Source organism: Pyrus communis, chromosome 8 (genome assembly GCF_963583255.1).
Source record: "Pyrus communis chromosome 8, drPyrComm1.1, whole genome shotgun sequence".
In the NCBI taxonomy this organism is placed as follows: Eukaryota; Viridiplantae; Streptophyta; class Magnoliopsida; order Rosales; family Rosaceae; genus Pyrus; species Pyrus communis.
Genome location: NC_084810.1, coordinates 27223587 through 27244507, shown reverse-complemented (window position 1 = coordinate 27244507; position 20921 = coordinate 27223587). Strand labels below are relative to the sequence as shown.

Here is a 20921-nt window from a genome sequence, read left to right as displayed (position 1 = left end):
GTTTGACGTAGCCTATTTGTTTGAGCAACACCAAGGAGACCTTAAATTTGAACAAAAGACCGATTTTTCAACATATGGTAACTTGAATTGCAGACTCCATATCATATACAGAACCATGCCTCTTTCATAATCCTCATTAGGAAACGTTGTGATCTGCGTAATTAGTACTGCCTAGAGTTGAAAAGAGAGCATAATTACAAAGAATTTTAGCTTACTTTTTTTATGAACAATTTTTAAGCTTAAAACATTGAAATTCCAATAAATACCGAAAATTTACACAACCCAACCTACCACATTCTTAAACACAACTTCATACACACATGCACCACATTATTAATAATAATTAATTTTTTATTCCAGTTGGCAAAGAAGTAGGCTCTACTCTTGCCACGTCATCATTTAACAGCCAAATTATCAGAAAATTTAATGGAGATCTAACATTGCAACAAATTCATAAGTTGAGGTATAACATTGCAATGTTTAAAACATGTGGTATAAGAATGTGATTCGACCAACCGTTGAGGTAGTTTTGTGTAATTTACCTAAATTTATTTGATAAGATAGATAGTCATCTAGCAGTAAATCAACACAACATATAGTATATTCTTGCTAGAATGTGTAGTTCACATTCACATTATTACATCATCATCATTGTACAAAGTGAAAAAAACAAATTATTGAAATTAATATTTCAGTGTAATAAAACAAATTGACGGTTATGGTGGTTTCAATTAATGTGATTGTGAGGGAAAAGGCGGATTGGAAGTCCTTTGGCAGGCATGGCCAATGGGTCCATTACAATTTTCTCTTGGGGAAGAAGTCTCTCACATTTGAACCTCTTGACCAGGTTGTGCATGAACACAAGTATTTCCATCCGGGCATACTCTTTGCCGGGGCACATCATTGGCCCTCCTCCAAATGGAACATAAGTGCATGGTGCTGGCCCGGTTCCTTCAAACCTCGATGGATCAAATTTATCGGGTTCCTGGAAATAATCTGCACTCTTGTGCGTTGTGATCGAACTCCAATATAATATCCAACCCTTTGGAATTGTGTATCCATTGAAGACAAAATCAGTTGCGGCTTCCCTGAAGGATCCTTGAATTGGTGGTGTCAATCTCATCACTTCTTGAGCTACATTCCATGAGTACTTCATTTTCTGAATGTCATCCCAGTTTAACAACTCTCCAGGGGCTTTCGAATTTGCAATCTCCATTTGCTCTGTAATTAGTATTTGATTTAGCATCCAACAACAATGAAACCGTAAGTATTATTTTTAGTAATTTGGATGTCATTTAACCCAAGTGCCCAAATTATGGAGCATCTGGTGCAATTACGTACCCTTGTAGACTGCATCGTAGATGTGAGGGAGTTCAGCAAGAAACTTGACAACGAAGGTGCAAACAGCACCAGTAGCTTCATAACCACCAATTAACAGCCCCATAATCTTAGTACTGATATCCAATTCCTTCATGTAGGTTCCATCCTCATCGCATGTCATGAGCATGTGTGACAAAATGTCTTGCGTCGGAGAAGCCTTGCCATTAGCCAAATCAGCTTTCCTCTGCTTTATTATCTCCGTCAACATCCCATTGATGAGTTTGGAGGCCTTGATGGCTTTGCGAAGCGGGGTCCCAGGAAAGTCAATAGGCATCGATATGACTCCGGCGTTAGCCAGATACAAAGAGTGGCCCAGTTTGTCTATGTCCTTTTGGTCCTCGAGGCTAAGAAACAAACGTGCAACGATCGCCAAGGTGTAGCTGCAGTAGTATTATGTATACACAAGTAATAAAGCAATAATAGTAAGCATTTACTGTATATATGTGTGTGTTTGTAAGATAATTGATTAATTAGAAAGTATATTTGTGAGATAATTGATTATCACTTCAAAAATCTCGTTTGGCACTCCAAGAATACATTTGTGAGGAGTGTAGAATGAGATTTTTGGAGTGTTAATAATAGTTCTCTTGATTAATATGTTTTCATTATTTGACATGTTGTTTATATGTGTGTGTTTTGAGACTATAATAAAACAAATGATCATTCCTGCTAATCGCCCAATTAAAATTAATAGGACCTATATAAATGAAATTTCATCAAATTAATACTGATCACGAGATTGATATTTTGAATGATATAACAAAGGCTTTTTAGCCAAAATGGTCCTTGATATTTGTATAACTCCTCACTTTGGTCCCTAAGATTTGAAATCAATAGAAGTGGTCCCTGAGTTTGTTTATCATCAATTATTTTGGTCATTCCTTAAAAAATCTCCATTAAATAATGATAACATGACCAAAATACCCTCAACTTTTGTCAAACCATTTTTGCCAATGGTTTATTAAATTGAGGGTATTTTTGTCATTTAGTCATTATTTAACATAATGACCAAAATGATTGATGGTGGACAAACTCAGAGGGATTTTTATTGATTTCAAATCTCAGGGGACAAATTGATGAGTTATGCAAATCTCATGGACTATTTTGGCTAAAAAGCCTATAACATATTAACATGCATATATATATATATATATATATATGTATGTATGTATGTATGTATGTATGTATGTATGTATGTATGTATGTAAGACGACGTGTACTCTGCAGCTATATGTATGCATGTTATGAGATAGAGAAGAATTACTTACTTCTTGGCTAGGGGGAATACATGAACTTGCTGCTTGTTTTCCCAACTGTTTGCAAAGTGCTTCTGGGTAATAGCGTCCATGATGCCGATGTACCGTTTCAAAGCCTCAGGCTTCATGAAATTGGGAATCAGCTTTTTCAACTTTATGGCCTCCTTCGTTGCAGAAACGTCCGCGGAAGTTGGGAAAATCTTGTTGACGTGATCGGGCCACCAAACATTGACAAGCCTGTTCTCGTTGGAGAACAAGAACTTGTTGCCAGCCGCGCCGTAGAAGAAGGCAGCTTGCTTCCCAAAGAGGGATGTCTTGAATATTTGAGAAGAGTAGTTAGCGATGCGGTCGAAGAAGAACTTCTCCGGGTGACCTTTCCATCCCGCGGACACGAAATCGTAGCTCTCTCCGATCAAAGGGTACCCCACGTTGCCCGGGGGTAGGTTGTTTCCTTTGAACTGCGATCTGTGCCTGTAAAAGAGCACCAATGCTAAGAGAGAGAGGGATATGACGAAAACAATAAAGCCCAACAAGAAGTTGAGATAGAAGCTATAATGCTCCATCCCCATAGTTACACTACAGAGCCAGGGAGCGAATCAGATGAGGTTTTTCATTTCATTCTTTTCTGGATATAAAAGTTTTCATCAAGGTGGTTGTTCCGAGTGGACTTCCAGGCAAACTATTAAGTAAAAAGTCAAAGAAATGACTACATATCGCTACACCTAGTACTCAACATAACATATTCAATCATGCAAACTCGATATTGTTAAACAAAATCCAATAATGCAAACTACCTGTCGTTACAGCTAGTACTCAACATAACATATTCATCATGCAAACTCGCTATTGTTAAACAAAATCCTATAATGCAAACTAGTCAAATGAACTAATTAATGGGATCGATGGTGTTTAAATCACTATTAATTTACAAGAACACCAAGGTTGACTGGTTCTAATAATTTTTTTTATACATCTGATCCAGATTTGAGGGAAAGAGATTCTCTTGGGATCTCTTCCTCCCAATTCACCAAACCAACAAATCCGGACCCTTGAAATTTGAACAAATGGCTACAAACAGAAGACTTCTTTAAAAGTTATAATAATTATAACCATTGAATCAAATTTTAAATGTCTGAATTTGTTGGTTTGGTAGATTAAGTGGAAGGGATCTCTTCCATATTTGAAAACCTGTGAAGTCAGAGGTAGTGATTATTCCGGTATTTATGAGCATTATCCCCCACATCCAACAGTCAGAAAAAAATCCGATCACATGAGGCGCCAACCATCTCTTTGACGGACCCAATTTTTGAATGCAATTTAGACACCGATGCAATATTGTGGCAAACTTATGTTTTTGTTTTCTTATCTCTTATCATACAATTCCTAATCCACTTGCATTGTATATCATCATTCACGGACATGAACTCATGCTATGATTATCATCGTCGCTATCCATCATTGCCGCATCTTTAAGTATGTTTTCCCATCTGTGAGTTGTTGTATGAAGCTCTCAACGTATGCAGGGATGGAACTAGAATCTTTTTTTAACAGGATTGACCTTAACCTCCAGACTAGAGTGAAAAAAAAAAAAAGGGATGACAGAGAATGTCTTCTATAATAAACTTGCTTTTCTTTTCTCCTCAAGTTTCATTAAGTCAACTTCTAGACATCTTTTTCTTGGAAAATTTTATTTTGAATCCATATAATCTTACTCTACACCCAACTTAAATTTCAAATATAATTTTCTTTTTTACCCTATTATATAATTACTATCAAGTACAAGATGAAAATAACAATAAAATTAAAATTTATTAATAAACCCACTAATAATATTGTGGCTCTTGAAAATGATTAAAAATTATTTGATCGATATATGTTATATTTTAGATTAAAAAAAAACAACATAACTATATTGCAGTTGCAGAAATAGACTTGATGCTCCGCACATTCATTAGAGATCAGCCAAGAACTTGTAGGCTGCAGTAATGAAAACTAAAGCTCAATCAAGATTGAACACAATATTTGGGTAGAGTAGAAACAAAAAGTAGTTTGATTAGTGATCAAGCATGCCTTACAACAGAAAAACAATAAAACCAAGAATCATAACTTGCGAAGATCAATCCTAGCTTTCTTCGCAATAGCATTGATTGGACAACAAGGAGAGGTTGAGAATAGATTGGACAACATGGAAAGGTTGTCCAATCAATCATTGACAGGAAAATTTGGTATCAAGTTACACAAACCTACTTTGTATTAAGATTGAATGAGTTGCAGAACATTCATGGATGAAATGTCATTAGAGAGAGACTACAATATGTGAGTGATGGATTAGTCAAATAAGCCAATGAACCAGTTACACCTTTTGGATGATCACTCACATATTGTTGTAAACCTCATTGATTTGATTGCTCCTTTCACGCCTTAAATGAATTGCAAGACATGATCTTAAGTTTTTATTTTCTAAATGGGTGTAAAGATAAATTTACATATTGAATTAGATTTGTGAGAGTAGTTTAGGTAATAAATTTGGGTTTAAACTTTAAAGAGATATTGATAGTTTAATGGAAAAAAAATATGAATGTAGAAAGTAAGTTGGGTGTAAAAAAAAAAGTTAAATGGGTTCAAATATTTTTTTTTCTCTTCACAATAGTAGCGTATTATAGATACTATTTGAATATTTGAACTATTAAGTTAAAGTACTTAAATATAAAAAGTTTGTTGTAAACTTCCTTTTAAAGTGTGATTGTGTAAATCCTAGATTAGATTTGATTCTAGTTATCACTTCCTATTACAACTTGTATTCCTTGGGGATGAAGGATTCCTTCCCCCTTATTACTATAAATAAAGGCAGTACATATGAGGGATAACACATACATTCCCCTACAATTCTACAAACACATATCTTTCTCTACTTCCTCTCTTTACCACTGGCCCCCTTCCCCTTGTCAGTTAAAATAGGCTATAACATGTTATCAACACGCTCCTACCGCTGAGCTTAGGAATTTGATGAGGAGATTTTCTGCATCAAACCACTTCATCCATATGATCACACAATCAGGTTTTTCCCAAACAACTTTTTTATTTCGATATTTTTGCAGCCCTGATAGATTGTGTATGCATTATATTCATAATTGTTGAATTATGTGAATTCGATATTTGCCATGAATTGCATCAAATAAATGTACATGCATTATATTATTGAATTAAATATGCATATAATTGAATTTCATAATCTAAAGAAAACAAAAAAAAACACAATTTTTTTTGGTTGAAATCGCCATATGGTTTCTTCAAAGCCGTGACCCTGAGTAAACATGGAGCATCCAGCTTCTTTGGAACCTGACACCTATAGCATCCAAACCTAGAAAACCCACCTCGTCTGAAGCAAGATCACGACCTTGCCATCCAATTTTTTGACTAAATCTGACATGGTGTCGTGATTTTTGATCCAATATCATTGAAATTCTTGAAGAATTTCATTGAATTTGGGTGAAATTCCAGTTTAAATTTCATAGGAGATTTCTTTTGTACATGCATAATTTATGGAGATTTCTTTGCTTTCATGTACCTCTGTTTCTTTAGGTACATGTGTCTCATCAAGGACATGTTCTTTTTCTGAAAGTACATAATCATGAATTGTGGATTTGTCATCCATTTTCTCTTCTTGAATGATTTCATTTGGATTCAGTTGTGCCCTCGACTTTCTTTTTTGAGAGGCTGAATCTTTTGAATCTAGGGGTCTACCACGCTTCAGGCGTGCACCAGATGAATTATTCGTTGCCACTTTATTTTGTCCAACAGGGACATCAATTCTTGCATGTGCTTTTACAACTGCTGTATGTGATTTTGTCACTTTCATAGCATCATTAAATGCATCTGGCATTTGATTGGCAATACTTTGAAGATGAATGATTTTTTTCACTTCATTTTCACATTGAATGCTTCGAGGATCAAAATGATACAAGGTGGGTACAACCCATGTCAGCTCTTGCTGTTTTTCTGGAACAATCTTTTCTCTCCCTAACGACGAGAATACTGTCTCATCAAAGTGACAATCAGCAAAACGAGCTGTAAACATATCACCTGTCAGGGGTTCCAAATATCTAATGATAGATGGTGAATCAAAACTCACATAAAATTCCTAGTTTACGTTGAGGTCTCATTTTAGTGCATTGCGGCGGTGCAATAGGCACATAAACAGCACAACTAAAAACTCGTAAATGTGAAATGTTTGGTTGATGTCAAACACGAGTTGTACTGAGGAGTATTGGTGGTTGGCTATAGGTCTCAATCGAACCAATGATGCAGCATGTAAGATGACATGTCCTCATGCAAAACTTGGCAATTTTGTTTTCATGAGCAGAGTGCGAGCTATTAACTGAAGCCGCTTAATCAATGCCCAATGTCATATAGTAATAATCAAAAGTTTGAGACGTAAATTCACCAACGTTATCAAGTCGGATTGACTTAATGGGGTAATCTGAGAACTGTGCTCGTAATTTAATTATCTGAGCAAGAAGTCTCGTAAAAGTTACATTCCGAGTAGACAAGAGACAAACATGTGACCATCGGGTAGATGCATCAACCAAAACCATAAAATATTGAAATGGTCCACATGATGGTTGAATAGGCCCACAAATATCCCCTTGAATTCTTTGCAGAAATGATGGGGATTCAGCATCAACCTTTAGTTGTGATGGTCTAATTACCAACTTCCCTTGAGAACAAGCCTTGCAATGGTTATCATTTGAGATAACAATGTGTCTACTCAATAATGGATGTCCATTAAAGTTGGTACTGATTCTATGCATCATGCCATGTTTACTTTCAGCGCAATCTACTGTTGCTTCCAATCAAGTACCTCTGCTTATTCTTTTTGATCAATTTTTCTCTGATTCTCATTGTGGATTTGCCTTTACACCACTGAAATATAATGGCATCAACGCTATCTTGAAGAGGATTGAAGACCATGCAATTGTTTCTAGTATTATGTCCGCAAAGATTAGTGCCTCATATTCTTTGGGTTTTGTTTTTTACAACTTGTTTTTCTTTCGAGATAATGGTTATACTCTTCAACCGTATATACTTTCTTAAACATCTGACGGAATTATGTTATTGTACTTCTATTTGCAAAGGTTATTCATTTATCTAGCCTTGCTGTTTATGTTTATTACTTCCCCTGGGATTTCAATGAATATACTGAAATGGTATTTGTTCTGTGCATTTCATTCCTTCTAGCACACTTTCAAACCCATTCGCAATTCATTAACTGCTTCACTTTTGTATGTTAGAGGCTTAGAGCTATTAATGCTACTGGTTATGTAAATGTGACTAGAAGAGATATCAGTGCATGGTTTAACTTGTTCCTCTCTTTTGTTAAACTACAGACAGGACCCCTTGCTGCTTATTGTAAACTGTCTCTCAATCGCGTGCTTGTGGTACTTTCTTCTTCTGGCTTTTAAGGTTTTTTTGTACGCATAGCATCTTTGTATAGCTTTATAGTATTTATTTATTCTTTTATGTAGTTTCATGATGATATGACCTTACCTTGTGGGGTACTTCGTCTTTACGTACCCAACGGAGGTCATGTATACCACAATGGGTATGATCAATTTTTTTTATTTCGAGTTTTAAGCAGTTATGCATCTATGGAATTAAGCAATGATGAAAAGTGTCTAGCCAAAAATGTTAGAACCTGCCTAGACACTGGTGTTAACGTTGGTATAATCAAGTAGAAGAATCGTTGGTGAACTAATTATATAGGAGCTGCATATTAGGATGGCTCCTTTGTTATTACTTGACCATCACTACTTCTACCCTGAAGAATAAAGACCATGATTATGCGGTGTTACCAGAATTATTATGGTCAAGCTTCCCTTTTTCAGGCTTATCAACCAATTAAGCACTCGTATAATTATTGAAAATGTATTAATTTTCATCTCCATCTTGCGTGGCATTTCAATTTTGCATTTTTCTGCTTTCAAACTTAAGGATAATATGTGGAAGACCGGTGGATATCACTGGATTTTGTTTTGTTATTCAGACTGAAGAGTGCGATCTATCACTTTCGAGGGAACAGAGAATTTCCTTGGCCAAGATTCGGTGAGTTTGAATTTCCAAATTTCATGAATTTGAATGATCTCTTCCCAGTACTTGAAAGCATGTTAAATATCTTGCCAGGTATCGGGAGGCCACCAGGTCAAATGGATCCAAAAGCATTCTTGCTGCAAAAATTTAATGCAACAGCTCGAAGACGAGTGATTATATGGTGGTTGTGTGTTTGTCTCAGATAAACATTTCTTACGTTCAAGACATCCATATTCTTAGTTTGTTTCTCCGACTGTATAACAACAATCACCAGATGGCTTAAAATTTATAAAAAGTATATTTTGAATGATTCTACCACCGTTTGCTTGTTATTTACCGATTCAATTGTGGATAAGACGTTAATTAAGGAGGTGGTACTAGTATTGATGGTGTGCCTCTTTGACTAGATTGATTCTGCTCTGAGTCGAAGAATCTCGCAATTTCTAAAGTCTTCGTACAAAGTGCGAGATGCTTCAGTTCAAAGCAGAAATACAAGCACCTAAGATTAGAAACATTGCCAACATGAATTTATACAGTAACGTTTGTAAATGAGTAAATGGTTTTCTTTCGGGATCACTCTTGGGTTGTGATTGCTAGAATATTCATATGGAAATTCAACAGTCGGTGGATTTATAAACAAGAGGGCGCATGCGTGTTAATCCGTGTGATCGATTAGCAGCAATATAGTGTTCTAACAACTTACCATCCAAGTATTATCCTTCGTTTTGAGATGATTTTTTTGTACTATAAATGGAACCCATCAGCTTTAAATTTCATCCGTGAAGGTAGAGAAACTTGCAATTGGATCCTCTCATGAGCGGGAGATCAGGATCCTTTTGATCTACTAACATGGATTGTTGGATTTTGATATAATTATTATAATTTTTAGAAGGATTCTTTGTTTGTAGTCGTTGAATCAAAATCCAACGACCCATGTTAATGAGTAAGTTGGATCCTGATCTCCAGGAGAGGATTCAATTCCGAGAAACTTGATCTCAGACCCATCAATTTCTCAAAGTTTTGCCGGGGAGTGGGAAGTAGCAAGTCTCAGTGTCTCTGTCTCATTACTGGGGGTTGGGATCAGGTGTGTATGCGGTGCATGATTTAATCGTGAACAGAGAAAAATCCAGATCGTTGATTATGCGAAGACTTGGGAGTGGCACTGGCTGGTTATAATTTTTATTTAAAATTTTCTTCTGAAAATATAATATAGAAAATAAAAGAAAAAGGTGGCTGAGTGCTCTGCGGGTCCTACCTTTAACCATCCTCGCTGTCCTTTGCTGCTTCACTTCATGATTCAAACTCCCACACTCCCACGCGCATTCAACTAAGGTTAGTCTAAAACTCTCCCACACGCGGTGTAATTGAAAGAAATATAGAGAACTGAAAGTATAAACAAAAAAGCAAAAGGTTGTATGTTTGTAAGTAATTAAGATGATTAACTCATGCATTCAAGGTCTTTTGTTCAATAAGTGAATAAATTGATTAAAATCAATGACTGAAAGTCGTCATATAAGTGCTCAAGTCACTATTATTTTTTCGTAATTCAACTAATAAGAAAATTATAACCATAGAAATTACGTAAAATTTTGAGATATACATTAAATGTAAGAACTCCAGTACCATGAAACAATAAAAGTAAAAACATTGTGAGTGCACTAAATTGAGATCAAAATTTTAAACCAAATTTTGTAAATAGTTGTTAATGATTTAATTATTACTCAACTGTTGTTGATTAACAATTTTTTTTTTTTGAATGAAATGATAGCGTTATTAATTTAAATGTTAGATTAGCCACCGACAGGATTCGAACCTACGCCGTCATGCAAAATTGCAACACTTTTTCATCACTGTAGTAAATGATCACTTGCTTGTTGATTAATATTCTTATTTTCTATTAGTGAAACATCATTTTATTTACAAATCTGTTTAAAAATTTGGTCTGCTTAATATTATCATTTTTTAGTAAGGTCATCAAGTCGAGTCATTCATTCGATTCAACAAGAAATCACTCAGCTACGCCCTCAACACGTGAGGCTGAATTAACCAAAAGCAGCAGACAACGATATTTTTGTTAGTGAGATAGTGGAGCCAAAGAATATCACTCAGCTACCCCCTCAATTAATATAGCACTAATAATGCGAGTGGTGTTAAAGCAATAGAGTGGTGCGTGAGAGTGTATATTCAGCTGCCTATTAGAATATTATTACAACAAAACCCAGCACTGTGTGTCTCGGCTCTCCATCTCTCATCTCTCTCTATCTCTCATCCCCCATCCTCAATACCAAACAAATTAAAGATGCAAAACTAAATCTACCTACACACGCAGACACAGCATCTTAAAACCTCACAGAAGTAAGAAAAACAAGATCAGGTTCTCAAAATATCAAAATCTCCATTTGTATTCGCATTCGATCCACTCCTACTCAGAAGAAGAAGAAAAAACACTGAAAAAGCTTTACAATGAGGAACCCATCGCCTTCGTCGAAAGCAGCAGCAGCAGCAGCAAGTGCTAAGATGCAAACGACGATAACAGCGTCGTCCTCGTCGAGCAAGGCGGCTGGGGTTGCTGGAGGGACCAAGACGCCGTGTTGCGCAAAGGTGGGTTTGAAGAGAGGGCCGTGGACTCCCGAAGAGGACGAGCTGCTAGCAAATTACATCAAGAAAGAAGGGGAGGGACGGTGGCGGACCCTTCCCAAGCGGGCTGGGTTGCTCCGCTGCGGTAAGAGCTGCCGCCTCCGCTGGATGAACTATCTCCGCCCTTCTGTCAAGCGCGGCCAGATCGCCCCCGATGAAGAAGATCTCATCCTTCGCCTCCATCGCCTTCTGGGCAATCGGTACATTTACACACACACACTACATTTGTTAGATTTCAGAGAAACTAATTTGTCGCGATTTTCTTCGACAAACAATATCCATATATCCACCCTACAAATTTATCACCATTTTATTACATGTTTGGGTTTAGGGTTTCACTGTTGATATCCATTATATAAAATTTAGGGTTTAATTAATTTGGATGTGTGCAGGTGGTCTTTGATAGCTGGGAGGATTCCAGGCCGTACGGACAATGAGATAAAGAACTACTGGAACACACACCTGAGCAAGAAGCTGATAAACCAAGGCATAGATCCCAGAACCCACAAGCCTCTCAATCCAGATCATCACTCTGCTGCTGATGATGCCGACGTGGACAACACAAACAAATCAACTGCTGTTGCTTCTTCTTCCAAAGCCAATGATCGGTTCTCAAACCCTAACCCTAGTCCCCCTTCTGATCGTCTTGTCCATAAAGAAGGGGATCCAAATAACAGCCGTAATGGTGGAAACATCGCAATTGATGATCATGATCTGGGCACTATAGTCCATGGCTATGCAAATATGATCACGTCCATCAACAATCCCGATGCTTCTTCTTCGGCCACGGCAACGGGTACTTTGAGTTTGAGGAGCAACAACAGCCACGGTGGAGTACTACTTGGGGGAGGAGGAAATGAAGAGGACGACGACATCAACTGTTGTGCGGATGACGTCTTCTCTTCGTTTCTGAATTCGTTGATCAATGAGGATCCATTTCATGGACAACACCAATTGCAACAAGTACTGCAGAATGGGAATGTTAGTGCACACGCAGCTGCTGCTGGTTCCGAGAACCTTCCTTTGATTACTATGACTGGTGCTAGTACTACGGCGCCATCAACATTTGGCTGGGAGTCTGCTGTGCTCATGTCTTCTGCTTTCATCCAAAATGATCACCAGAGGGTTAATGATCCAACGGAGTAGCAGCTAGCCACCTGTTTGATTGATCAATCGCACTGTGCATGTTTTAACAAGCAATGCAGTTGCTTAATTAGTTAATTTATATGTAGAAATTAGTCCTAGCTAGGGTTTGAAATATCATATGAAATGTGATTTTGTGTGTGCTATCTCTATTCTTAATTATTCGACTACCCCAACATCGCTCTACGAATGGGGTCGTATATCAATGTATTGTCGATCACGTTTGTAATATCATCTATCTATCTATATATGTTACCGGTATTGTAAAACAAGCATAAATTTGATCAATGTTAATTAATTTGTATTTAGAAGTATGTAGAGTAATTTATGCGTGAATCAATTTCATGTTTTATACATCTGCCACATTTATCACTTTGCATACACATATAGGGTTTGTAACCCTGATGATAAATGCACAAAAGAGCTAAACACTTTGCATGCATACATCCATACAGTGTAAGATGCTTAATTAAAGTTAATCTTCATGGAAGGAAATTATATATCTGTTCATTCTTTCTAAAGTGTGATCTTCACCGCATGCACAAGTTCATGGAGGGGGATCGACATGTTAATTCAATGAAGAAGAAGGTGCAAAATATCCCGAAAGTTCTTAAACAGTGAAGCTTTCACTTTACATTCATTATCAATATTGGGACTTAATCTATTCTTTGATGTTTATATCTCATATATATACTAATTAGAAACTAATGATCTATGACAATCAGATATACATATATAGATGACATGAACATATAAAAATCTTCTTTTCTTAAATCCCAAATAAATCTTGTACTAATGTTTTTTGGTATATCTGCTTTCATTTTGTGCCCAAGCGTGGTAAATATTTGACATCTTTCTGAAATCTTATTACATGTAGCATATGATGCATCTGGGAGACAAAAGACTAGTTCTACAACCATATTTTAAACAAATTGATCGTTGAGGGTAAGTATGAAAAATGAGTAAATGAAGCTAGATATGAATCCAAAATACGTTACAAGGCAAAGATCTTGCGTGCATAAAAGGTTATAATCATTGTAGATATTAAGATGTCACATTCACAATCTAAATCATCAAAAACATTTGAGGTGATAACAAAAACATGAAACATAGTAGTGTTTATCATTTCCTTATACACGACTAGCTCCAAAAACTTAAACGGTTAGGATAGGGAATATTGCAACAATGTATCAAGGTTATAGACACAACTACTGATGTAAAATGAACAAGAGAAAGAGAAAGAAAGATTAAAAAGTTCTTATAAATGAAAGATCAATGCATGGTATTAGTTAGAAATATGTTTTGGTGCAAACTTTAGTAGTGAGCTCGTATTCTTGCTTTCTGTTAGGTGAATAACCGTTTAATTTGAACACAAGTACTCAAACCTGTTCATACATATACACCTTAGAAGACATTAATTTTATTAAAGGCTTGAAGTTCTAACCGTACATAACTTTAAACTCAAGCTAGTTATACTACGAAAAATCTGGGGTTAATTAAGCTACTGTTACTGATTCCTAAAACCACTGATAGCAGTGGCGATAGGCTAATTGCCACAGGCCAGGCCACATATCAATATGAAAAGGTACTTAGCATATATAACCTTGTGATCAACTACTTTATGAATAATTCGTCTGTTTTCTATTCTGGTATGCATTTTTGTAGCCATTTGTCTATTTGAAATAGTGTGCATGTATTTTTGGGCATTAGTGTACTATCGTAATCTATCCCGTATACATCTATGTGTTTGAGTGAAGTAGGTATTGTGAAGGTAACTGAGAGAACTAAAGATGGAAGCTATAGGAAACAAAAATGGCATTCAGAATACCCAGGTTGAAGATTCTCAAAGCCTATAACATAGGGACTTAAATATAAAGCGACAGTTAAATTGCCATGAGTTTGAGTGGTCGAGGGTAATTGATAGGCAAAGGTGGTATTTGTTAAAGCAGCACTCATATATATTTGAGAATTATACTGTGGTGCTGAAATATATCTCTTTCGTAGTAAAAATGCTAAATGCTAAATGATTTGCAGCATGAACATTTCCAGAACAGTATATTTTTGGGGTTTTCTAGAACATTTGGTATGCAGATTGTGTTTAGATAGAATTAGTAGGCAGTATGTTCAGTCCACGGACGATATATGTAGGTTCTCAGCGAACACCAATTAATCGAGAAGCTATATAATTAAGTCATCGTGCAATATTATGCAATATGCATACATGTCAAGGATGAAAGTCACTTACTCATAGCAGAACATGATATAATTCTTCAATGTGTAGACTTGATCATCTGTGGAACAAGATTTTGTTGATTACTTTCAATCGGTCTCCCTCCCAACATTTCTGATGCGATCGTCGTGTGAGCTTCCTGCAGAACCATGCATGGAGAAAAAAACGAAATCAGTGGAGTACACGCCCTTGATGCATATATGCATGTTAATCATATGCTAACCGTTGGATAACATCAACATGTTCGTTCTACTTATTTAAGATAGAAGATGGCTCACACACCTGACTAATGGCTTATTGCACCCTATCTCCCTCTATGACATCTCGTATATTTTATCATAGCTAGAACAATGCTAGGGAGGCCAAAATTTTAAACTAAATGATGTGTCACCAATAGAAAATAAACATGCTAATCAACACAAAGTCATAATCCAATCATCAACATTCACATCATTTGGTTTACAAAATTTGGTTTAGAAATTGAGTAATGATAGGGAGATTAAATTTGTAACAAAATTTTGTAAACTAAGTGACATGAAAATTGATAATTGGATTAATACTTAAGCGTTGGTAAATGTGTTCATTTCTTATTGGTAACACATAATTTAGTTTGCAAATTTTGTTTACAAATTTAACCTTTCTAGCATCACTCTTAAAAATTTAATATTCCTAATATTACATTTTTTTCTTAGTAGAGCAATGACACGACAAGTTTACCCCTCACCGCCTCAAAGCTTACACTTCGTTTTCTGAGACCCTAAATAACTTACATCTTCGCTTCTAAAAGCATATATTGTTTATAGAGTTACAATAGATATATTACAACAATTAAAATCCTAACTTTTCTTTTTGTTGATAAAAAGCCTAAATATTTTCACGAGCATCTCCTCTAACCATGTGGTCTCACAAACTTCATGTCTTTTAATATGAGCTATAAAATTAGTTGGGTTGGGTTGTGTTTAGATGAGGGACAAAGTATCAAGGCATTAAGGCTAAATTAGTAAAGAACAAAACTATAAACCGTTACATAAATGCTATGTTTGCGTGAGGGATTTCCAAGTTATAAGATTAAAAGCCAAATTACAAAGAAAAAGATAACAAAATGTTGGATAGGAAGGATTAGTTAATCCATATATCATTTACAAATCTCTCTTACATGTCTTTGTAATGCTCTACGCATGGTACATTTCCTAATCCATTATATCCAACATTTTGTGATCATTTTCTTTACAATTTGGCTTTCAATCCCATGACTTGGAAATCCCTTAACCAAACTTTGCCAAAGGGTATTACAAATGCAATCCATGAGAATTACGCACACATATATATCTTCATAATGATTATGCAGTACTTTTTTAATCCCGTCGAGGCACATGCAAGCATTTTATTTCTACTATCCTATAATAATTTTTGAAGAATTTAACCTGGTGGAGTTGGAGCTCTAGCAAACTGGAAGGGAAGGAAACAGAAGCCTACCTTGGTATTGGGTATGTGGCCTGATTTTAACAGCCATTGAATTCTAAATGGGCCGTTAGACATTTAGCCCTGAGGACCATTGTGGTGTGACCTCTTTTTTATTTATTTATTTTTTTTTTTTTCAATTTTTTTTTTTTTCACCCCACCCCACCCACACAGGCCTCGATCCTGGGACATAATCTACCCCACCCCTTACCCACTCCGGCACACCCTCACCACTAGGCTATTCCTAGTGGCTTCCATTGTGGTGTGACCTGAATATCCCAAAATTGTTGCATCTGACTCTCCCCTTAAAGTTCAAACTACCAGTCTTCTGCGATTGGTAGATGGTTGACCTGTTGCATACCAATTCAGTAGCTTCTACTGCAACTTGTTTGACTCTTTAAAACTTATGTTCTCTTAATTTCTATTTCCTCATGATATACATATATATCTAACACTCCATTGATGTCCATGTCCGTGAACATTGATACAAGCGTATCAACTACCAATCTAAGCTAAGCTAGCCATTCGTGTTTGCTCTTTAGATCCTATATCTGCATAGTCAACTATTGGGTGGGAAAGCTTCTAACAAAAAATGCGGTTTTATGATGATATTCTTTTTCATTGTTATTTACAGACTTGCAATTCAAGTGATTAAACAAATTTACTTTCACTACTCTATATTTGAGACCATTTGTTCGAGTCTTCCTTCTCAACATGGCTTGTACAAAAAATAGTTTACAAATATTATGGTAAATTGCAGTTCTTTATCATCATTAACATGCATCAAGGTGTAATCTTAGCAAATTGCAGTTTACAAATTATTTTCTTGGGGTACTCTTCTAGGAGTAAAGGGTTAAAAACTTTATTCAAGTCAATTCTAATTCATGAAGAACATAAAAAAGGAGTATTATCTTGTTTTGTATTAAAATTCGTGGGGTCAAAGGCGATAGATTTTTTAGTGTGTTGGGTACCCGAACGGTATACCAGGTGTAATAATATTATTACTTTAAAATTTGAATTTTTTTTTACAATCAATTATATTATGACACGAATGTACATGGTACTATTCCTGACATATTGAATTATTTTTATCGAAGGCGACAAGCTTTGAGAATTTGCCTTCTGGTGGGTCATAATTTCAAGGGGGTCTTAAATGGACACAATTAATGGTGCATTTTTTCAAGCTATAATAACGTTTTTTTCACAGGACAAATGGTAGAAAGCATCCCAAAAATAAAATAAAAAATGTGAAAAAAATAGCTCAATGCGTACTTTTATCATGTGTGTGGTCGTGATATTGATTTTTTTAGTATGAAAAAATGATTCCAAAAAGGTGATAAAAATGTAATTCATATGGTAAAATGAGATTGAATATTTAGTTTCCATTCAAATATTTGGTACTAGAATGATATATGTATCCTTTTCGAACTATATTTCTTATCTAACAAGCGCATGGTGAGGCTTTTTCTCTTCCTAAATGCTAATGCAAATAAGTCTTCGAAATTTAAGAAAACAAGGTAAATCCCACAAGAACTCTTAATCTCAAATCTTAAACTTCTACAACCACCAAAGCAAACAAGAAGGAACATATAGACTATGGAATGCGTCGCAAGAGTTTTCTCGTAGCTAAAAAAACATATAAACATGAAAAAACAGATAAAAGAGAGAAAACACAGTAGGAATTTGCTACAAATTTTGAGCCTCATTTAACTTAATGATGATATTAACGTTGTTGGGCAGGCTGGCTAACTTAGATAATAAGCAAAAGCATACCATGTCCACGCATAATCCATCCCGCTTCTCAAAAAAGCACTTAACATTCACAAACTTGAAGAAAACAAGTATCATCACAAGATGAAAGCAAAAGACCATTGAAACAGAAAACAAGAAGCAAAAGTTTTTCATGACTTACCAAAACATATTTGTCCTCGAAAACTGGACACGATCTCCGTCGTTCGAGACCTTTTCGCCGAATGGATTGCTGCTCAACGAGACTGACGTAATGATCAAATGGGGTCATGGAAATCTCAGTAACTTAAAATAAACGTTGAAACTGGAAAAAGTTGTAAGAAAGAAACTTCGTGTTGTAGAAAGCTCTTACAATCATTTTTCTTTAAGCACCCAGTTTTTGCAGTTTTTGAGAGGGAAGTACACGCGTCTTTCAGGTGTTGCTGGCCAAAACTTGCAGCTCACTAGAGGCTAGAGCCAGTGCAATGGGGGCTTATAGTTGGAATGGTATGTCTGGGATTTGACCGGTAGATTTTGTCTTGTTTACAAGAGGATTACCGGCTAATATTTGGTGAGCAAAATGTAAAACCCAACCAAACGTTCTAACACAAAAGAAAAAGGTCAGAGTGTTTTGTTAGACGGACCAAACTTTCTAGTCTAAATTTTTGCTGCCAAATACTTCCTTTTCCTTCTTCCATCCTCCTATCAGCTCACAGTCTCTATCTGCATTTTTTTTGAGATCCTAGATTTTAACATCTGCTTGTAGTATTTTTGTGTACTACGTTGGAGGGATAAACCTATCTCTGCAGTCCGCACTAAACTGCTCGATTTGAGGATTTCGGTGCCGTAGAATTTAGTGTAATGAACTCTACAAACTTGTCAAACACTTGCCTCAACATTTAATTCTAGATTCCATATGTGTACCTAACTTTCAAATATGCGCATGTGTTAACCTAACTAGGTTTTTAGCTAATGTAGCGGTTGTTAGCTTGATATACATTATTGACTCATTCTCTAATAAGGTATTAAAGCTTTGGTTCCATAAAGGTCCTAAACCTCCAACCCCTGCGCCCCAAATATTTTCAGTTATCCTTCGAAGGGTGGGGGTTGTACTTATTCCATTGTGTATGTTTGTTGTTTCGATCTCCAAAGGCATAATGGGTTTGGATGCGAGGGAGACTGTTAGCTTGATATACATTACTGTCTCATTTCTTGACAATTGAAAATTTTCAAACCTAATGGTTATTTAATAATAATTACGCCAAAAAATCAGAAACAATAATATCGCGGCCTTACGACTGACAACTAAATATGTTTAATGTGGAATGATTTAAAAGTTCGAAAAAAAAAAAAAAACGAATGCTGATTATAAAATGAGAAAGTAAATTAACTTTTGGACAAATTAGAGTATTATGGACCCAATTGCTGGAATACTTACAGTTAAAGAGCAATGCTCCAAAAATTGGCTTGCCTATAGAAAACTGCATGTACTGATATATGTTATAACCAATTAGCAGCCGACGGTCAGAATTTTATTTTTTGTTCAAAAGTCAAACACATCTAAGCAAAGGACATGGAACCTACCATTCTACAGCTCAACATACAATTCCCACTCAGATACGAGATGCCAAAATTTGATGAAACATTCTACATTCTTACGATCTATGTTTCAACCACAAATCCAAGCACTTACCAAACTAGTTGGTTCTTCGTATTTTCTAAATTTTTATCCAATTGCCACCAATTTTAGAACCCAACTCAACAATTGTCCCCCTAACAGGTTTTAAGATGCGATATTGAAAGAGGAGAAACTGAAAATAATTTTTATATAGAGAACATTAACGAAAAGCTTTCGGTACTGTTCATTTTAACGAAAAATCATATTTTTACACTAAAAAGTCAATCATGTTACTATTCATTTTACCTTTTATTTTGTCATTATTATTAAAACTCAAAATTTTCAAACCTTTTCTTTAGTTTTCCTTTTTATATATCCTTTGAACTAGGTATTTAATTGAGCTATAAACTCGTTTCAAAGAAATTAAAAGTACATAATTCTCAGATGTGTGCTATGTCGACTCCAAAGTGTGGATTCATCAAAACATTTACATAAGTACAAGTACAACGTTACTTGACAAAGCTTGTAGAATTTTATATGAATAAAATAAGTACACAACTTGACAAGTATAAACATTTCAATATTTTGTTAGACCAAACAAAAAGCATTTTAGTATTTTACTTGAAAAATACAGCTGTTGAGAGTAGGGAAAAAAAATTAAACTTAATTTACATTCTAAAATAATAAAATTATTTTCACATTTTTTTCGCTCAAGAAAATATTTTACATTGCTCTATAAAATGACATGCTTTCATATCCATCCGATGTCTTATCTTTTCACCTACTGCATCACCCTTGTGGTCGACCGTGGAGATGTTTTGGATGGTGTTTGCGGTTTTGCTTCTTTCTAGTTTAATTACATTTAAATAAAAATTAATAATAAAATGTTATTTAAAGAATTTAAAATAGAATAAAAAACATGTTACAAGAGAAGGATATGATTGGGTGTTTAAGCGGCCAATAATTGGGATCGGATGGGGATGCCAGTGAGCAGGATGTTGGGGCCTTGGGGTAACGGTAGTGAAGATTTTCATTTTAATGAAAATACAAGTGGTATATTACGTGTTTTAATAGAAATAGTAAAAATTTTTATTTTTTAAGTTATTAATTTTGTAGCACACATATTACCTTATTTGTATAATGACACGTGATGTGTCACCCCGTGTACCAGTCATATTGTAAAATCTCTAGCAATGATGGGTGGGAAAAGAGGGACCAGGATCCTCTCCTAATTTAAGGATGAGGATCCTCGTGACCAAGGAATGTGGACCTTAGAATTTATATCCAACGACTATAAATAGACGGATCTCTTTAAAATTATAATAATTATAACCGTTGAATTTTTATCTAACGGTCCACATCTCTTTGATTTTTTTTTTTT

The 20921-nt window shown here is 35.5% G+C and overlaps 2 protein-coding genes and 1 long non-coding RNA gene across 3 annotated transcripts; 1 reads left to right on the top strand and 2 right to left on the bottom strand.

Moving 5' to 3' along the window:
* Positions 1–727: 727 nt before the first annotated feature.
* Positions 728–3205, bottom strand: LOC137742152 (beta-amyrin 28-monooxygenase-like). Its single transcript, XM_068481921.1, has 3 exons — positions 2649–3205; positions 1342–1760; positions 728–1221 (listed from the first exon to the last, which is right to left on the bottom strand). Exons 1-3 carry the CDS (start codon positions 3203–3205, stop codon positions 728–730), a joined length of 1470 nt encoding a protein of 489 aa, XP_068338022.1.
* Positions 3206–10795: 7590 nt separating this feature from the next.
* LOC137742153 (transcription repressor MYB5-like) lies at positions 10796–12506 on the top strand. Its single transcript, XM_068481922.1, has 2 exons — positions 10796–11560; positions 11753–12506. Exons 1-2 carry the CDS (start codon positions 11187–11189, stop codon positions 12504–12506), a joined length of 1128 nt encoding a protein of 375 aa, XP_068338023.1. The 5' UTR covers positions 10796–11186.
* On the bottom strand, positions 12398–18436 carry LOC137742154 (uncharacterized). Its single transcript, XR_011069363.1, has 4 exons — positions 18296–18436; positions 18107–18188; positions 14749–14872; positions 12398–12538 (listed from the first exon to the last, which is right to left on the bottom strand). It is a non-coding gene; the product is annotated as an uncharacterized lncRNA (long non-coding RNA).
* Positions 18437–20921: the final 2485 nt, after the last annotated feature.

Bases quoted from the DNA above. Each gene is read 5' to 3' on its own strand.
- LOC137742152 (XM_068481921.1), bottom strand. From the start codon at position 3,205: ATGGGGATGGAGCATTATAGCTTCTATCTCAACTTCTTGTTGGGCTTT. The intron at 1,761-2,648 runs GTAAGTAATTCT...ATACTACTGCAG, and splicing joins GTATTCCCCCTAGCCAAGAA to CTACACCTTGGCGATCGTTG. The intron at 1,222-1,341 runs GTACGTAATTGC...TACTAATTACAG, and splicing joins CTACGATGCAGTCTACAAGG to AGCAAATGGAGATTGCAAAT.
- LOC137742153 (XM_068481922.1), top strand. From the start codon at position 11,187: ATGAGGAACCCATCGCCTTCGTCGAAAGCAGCAGCAGCAGCAGCAAGT. The intron at 11,561-11,752 runs GTACATTTACAC...GGATGTGTGCAG, and splicing joins CATCGCCTTCTGGGCAATCG to GTGGTCTTTGATAGCTGGGA.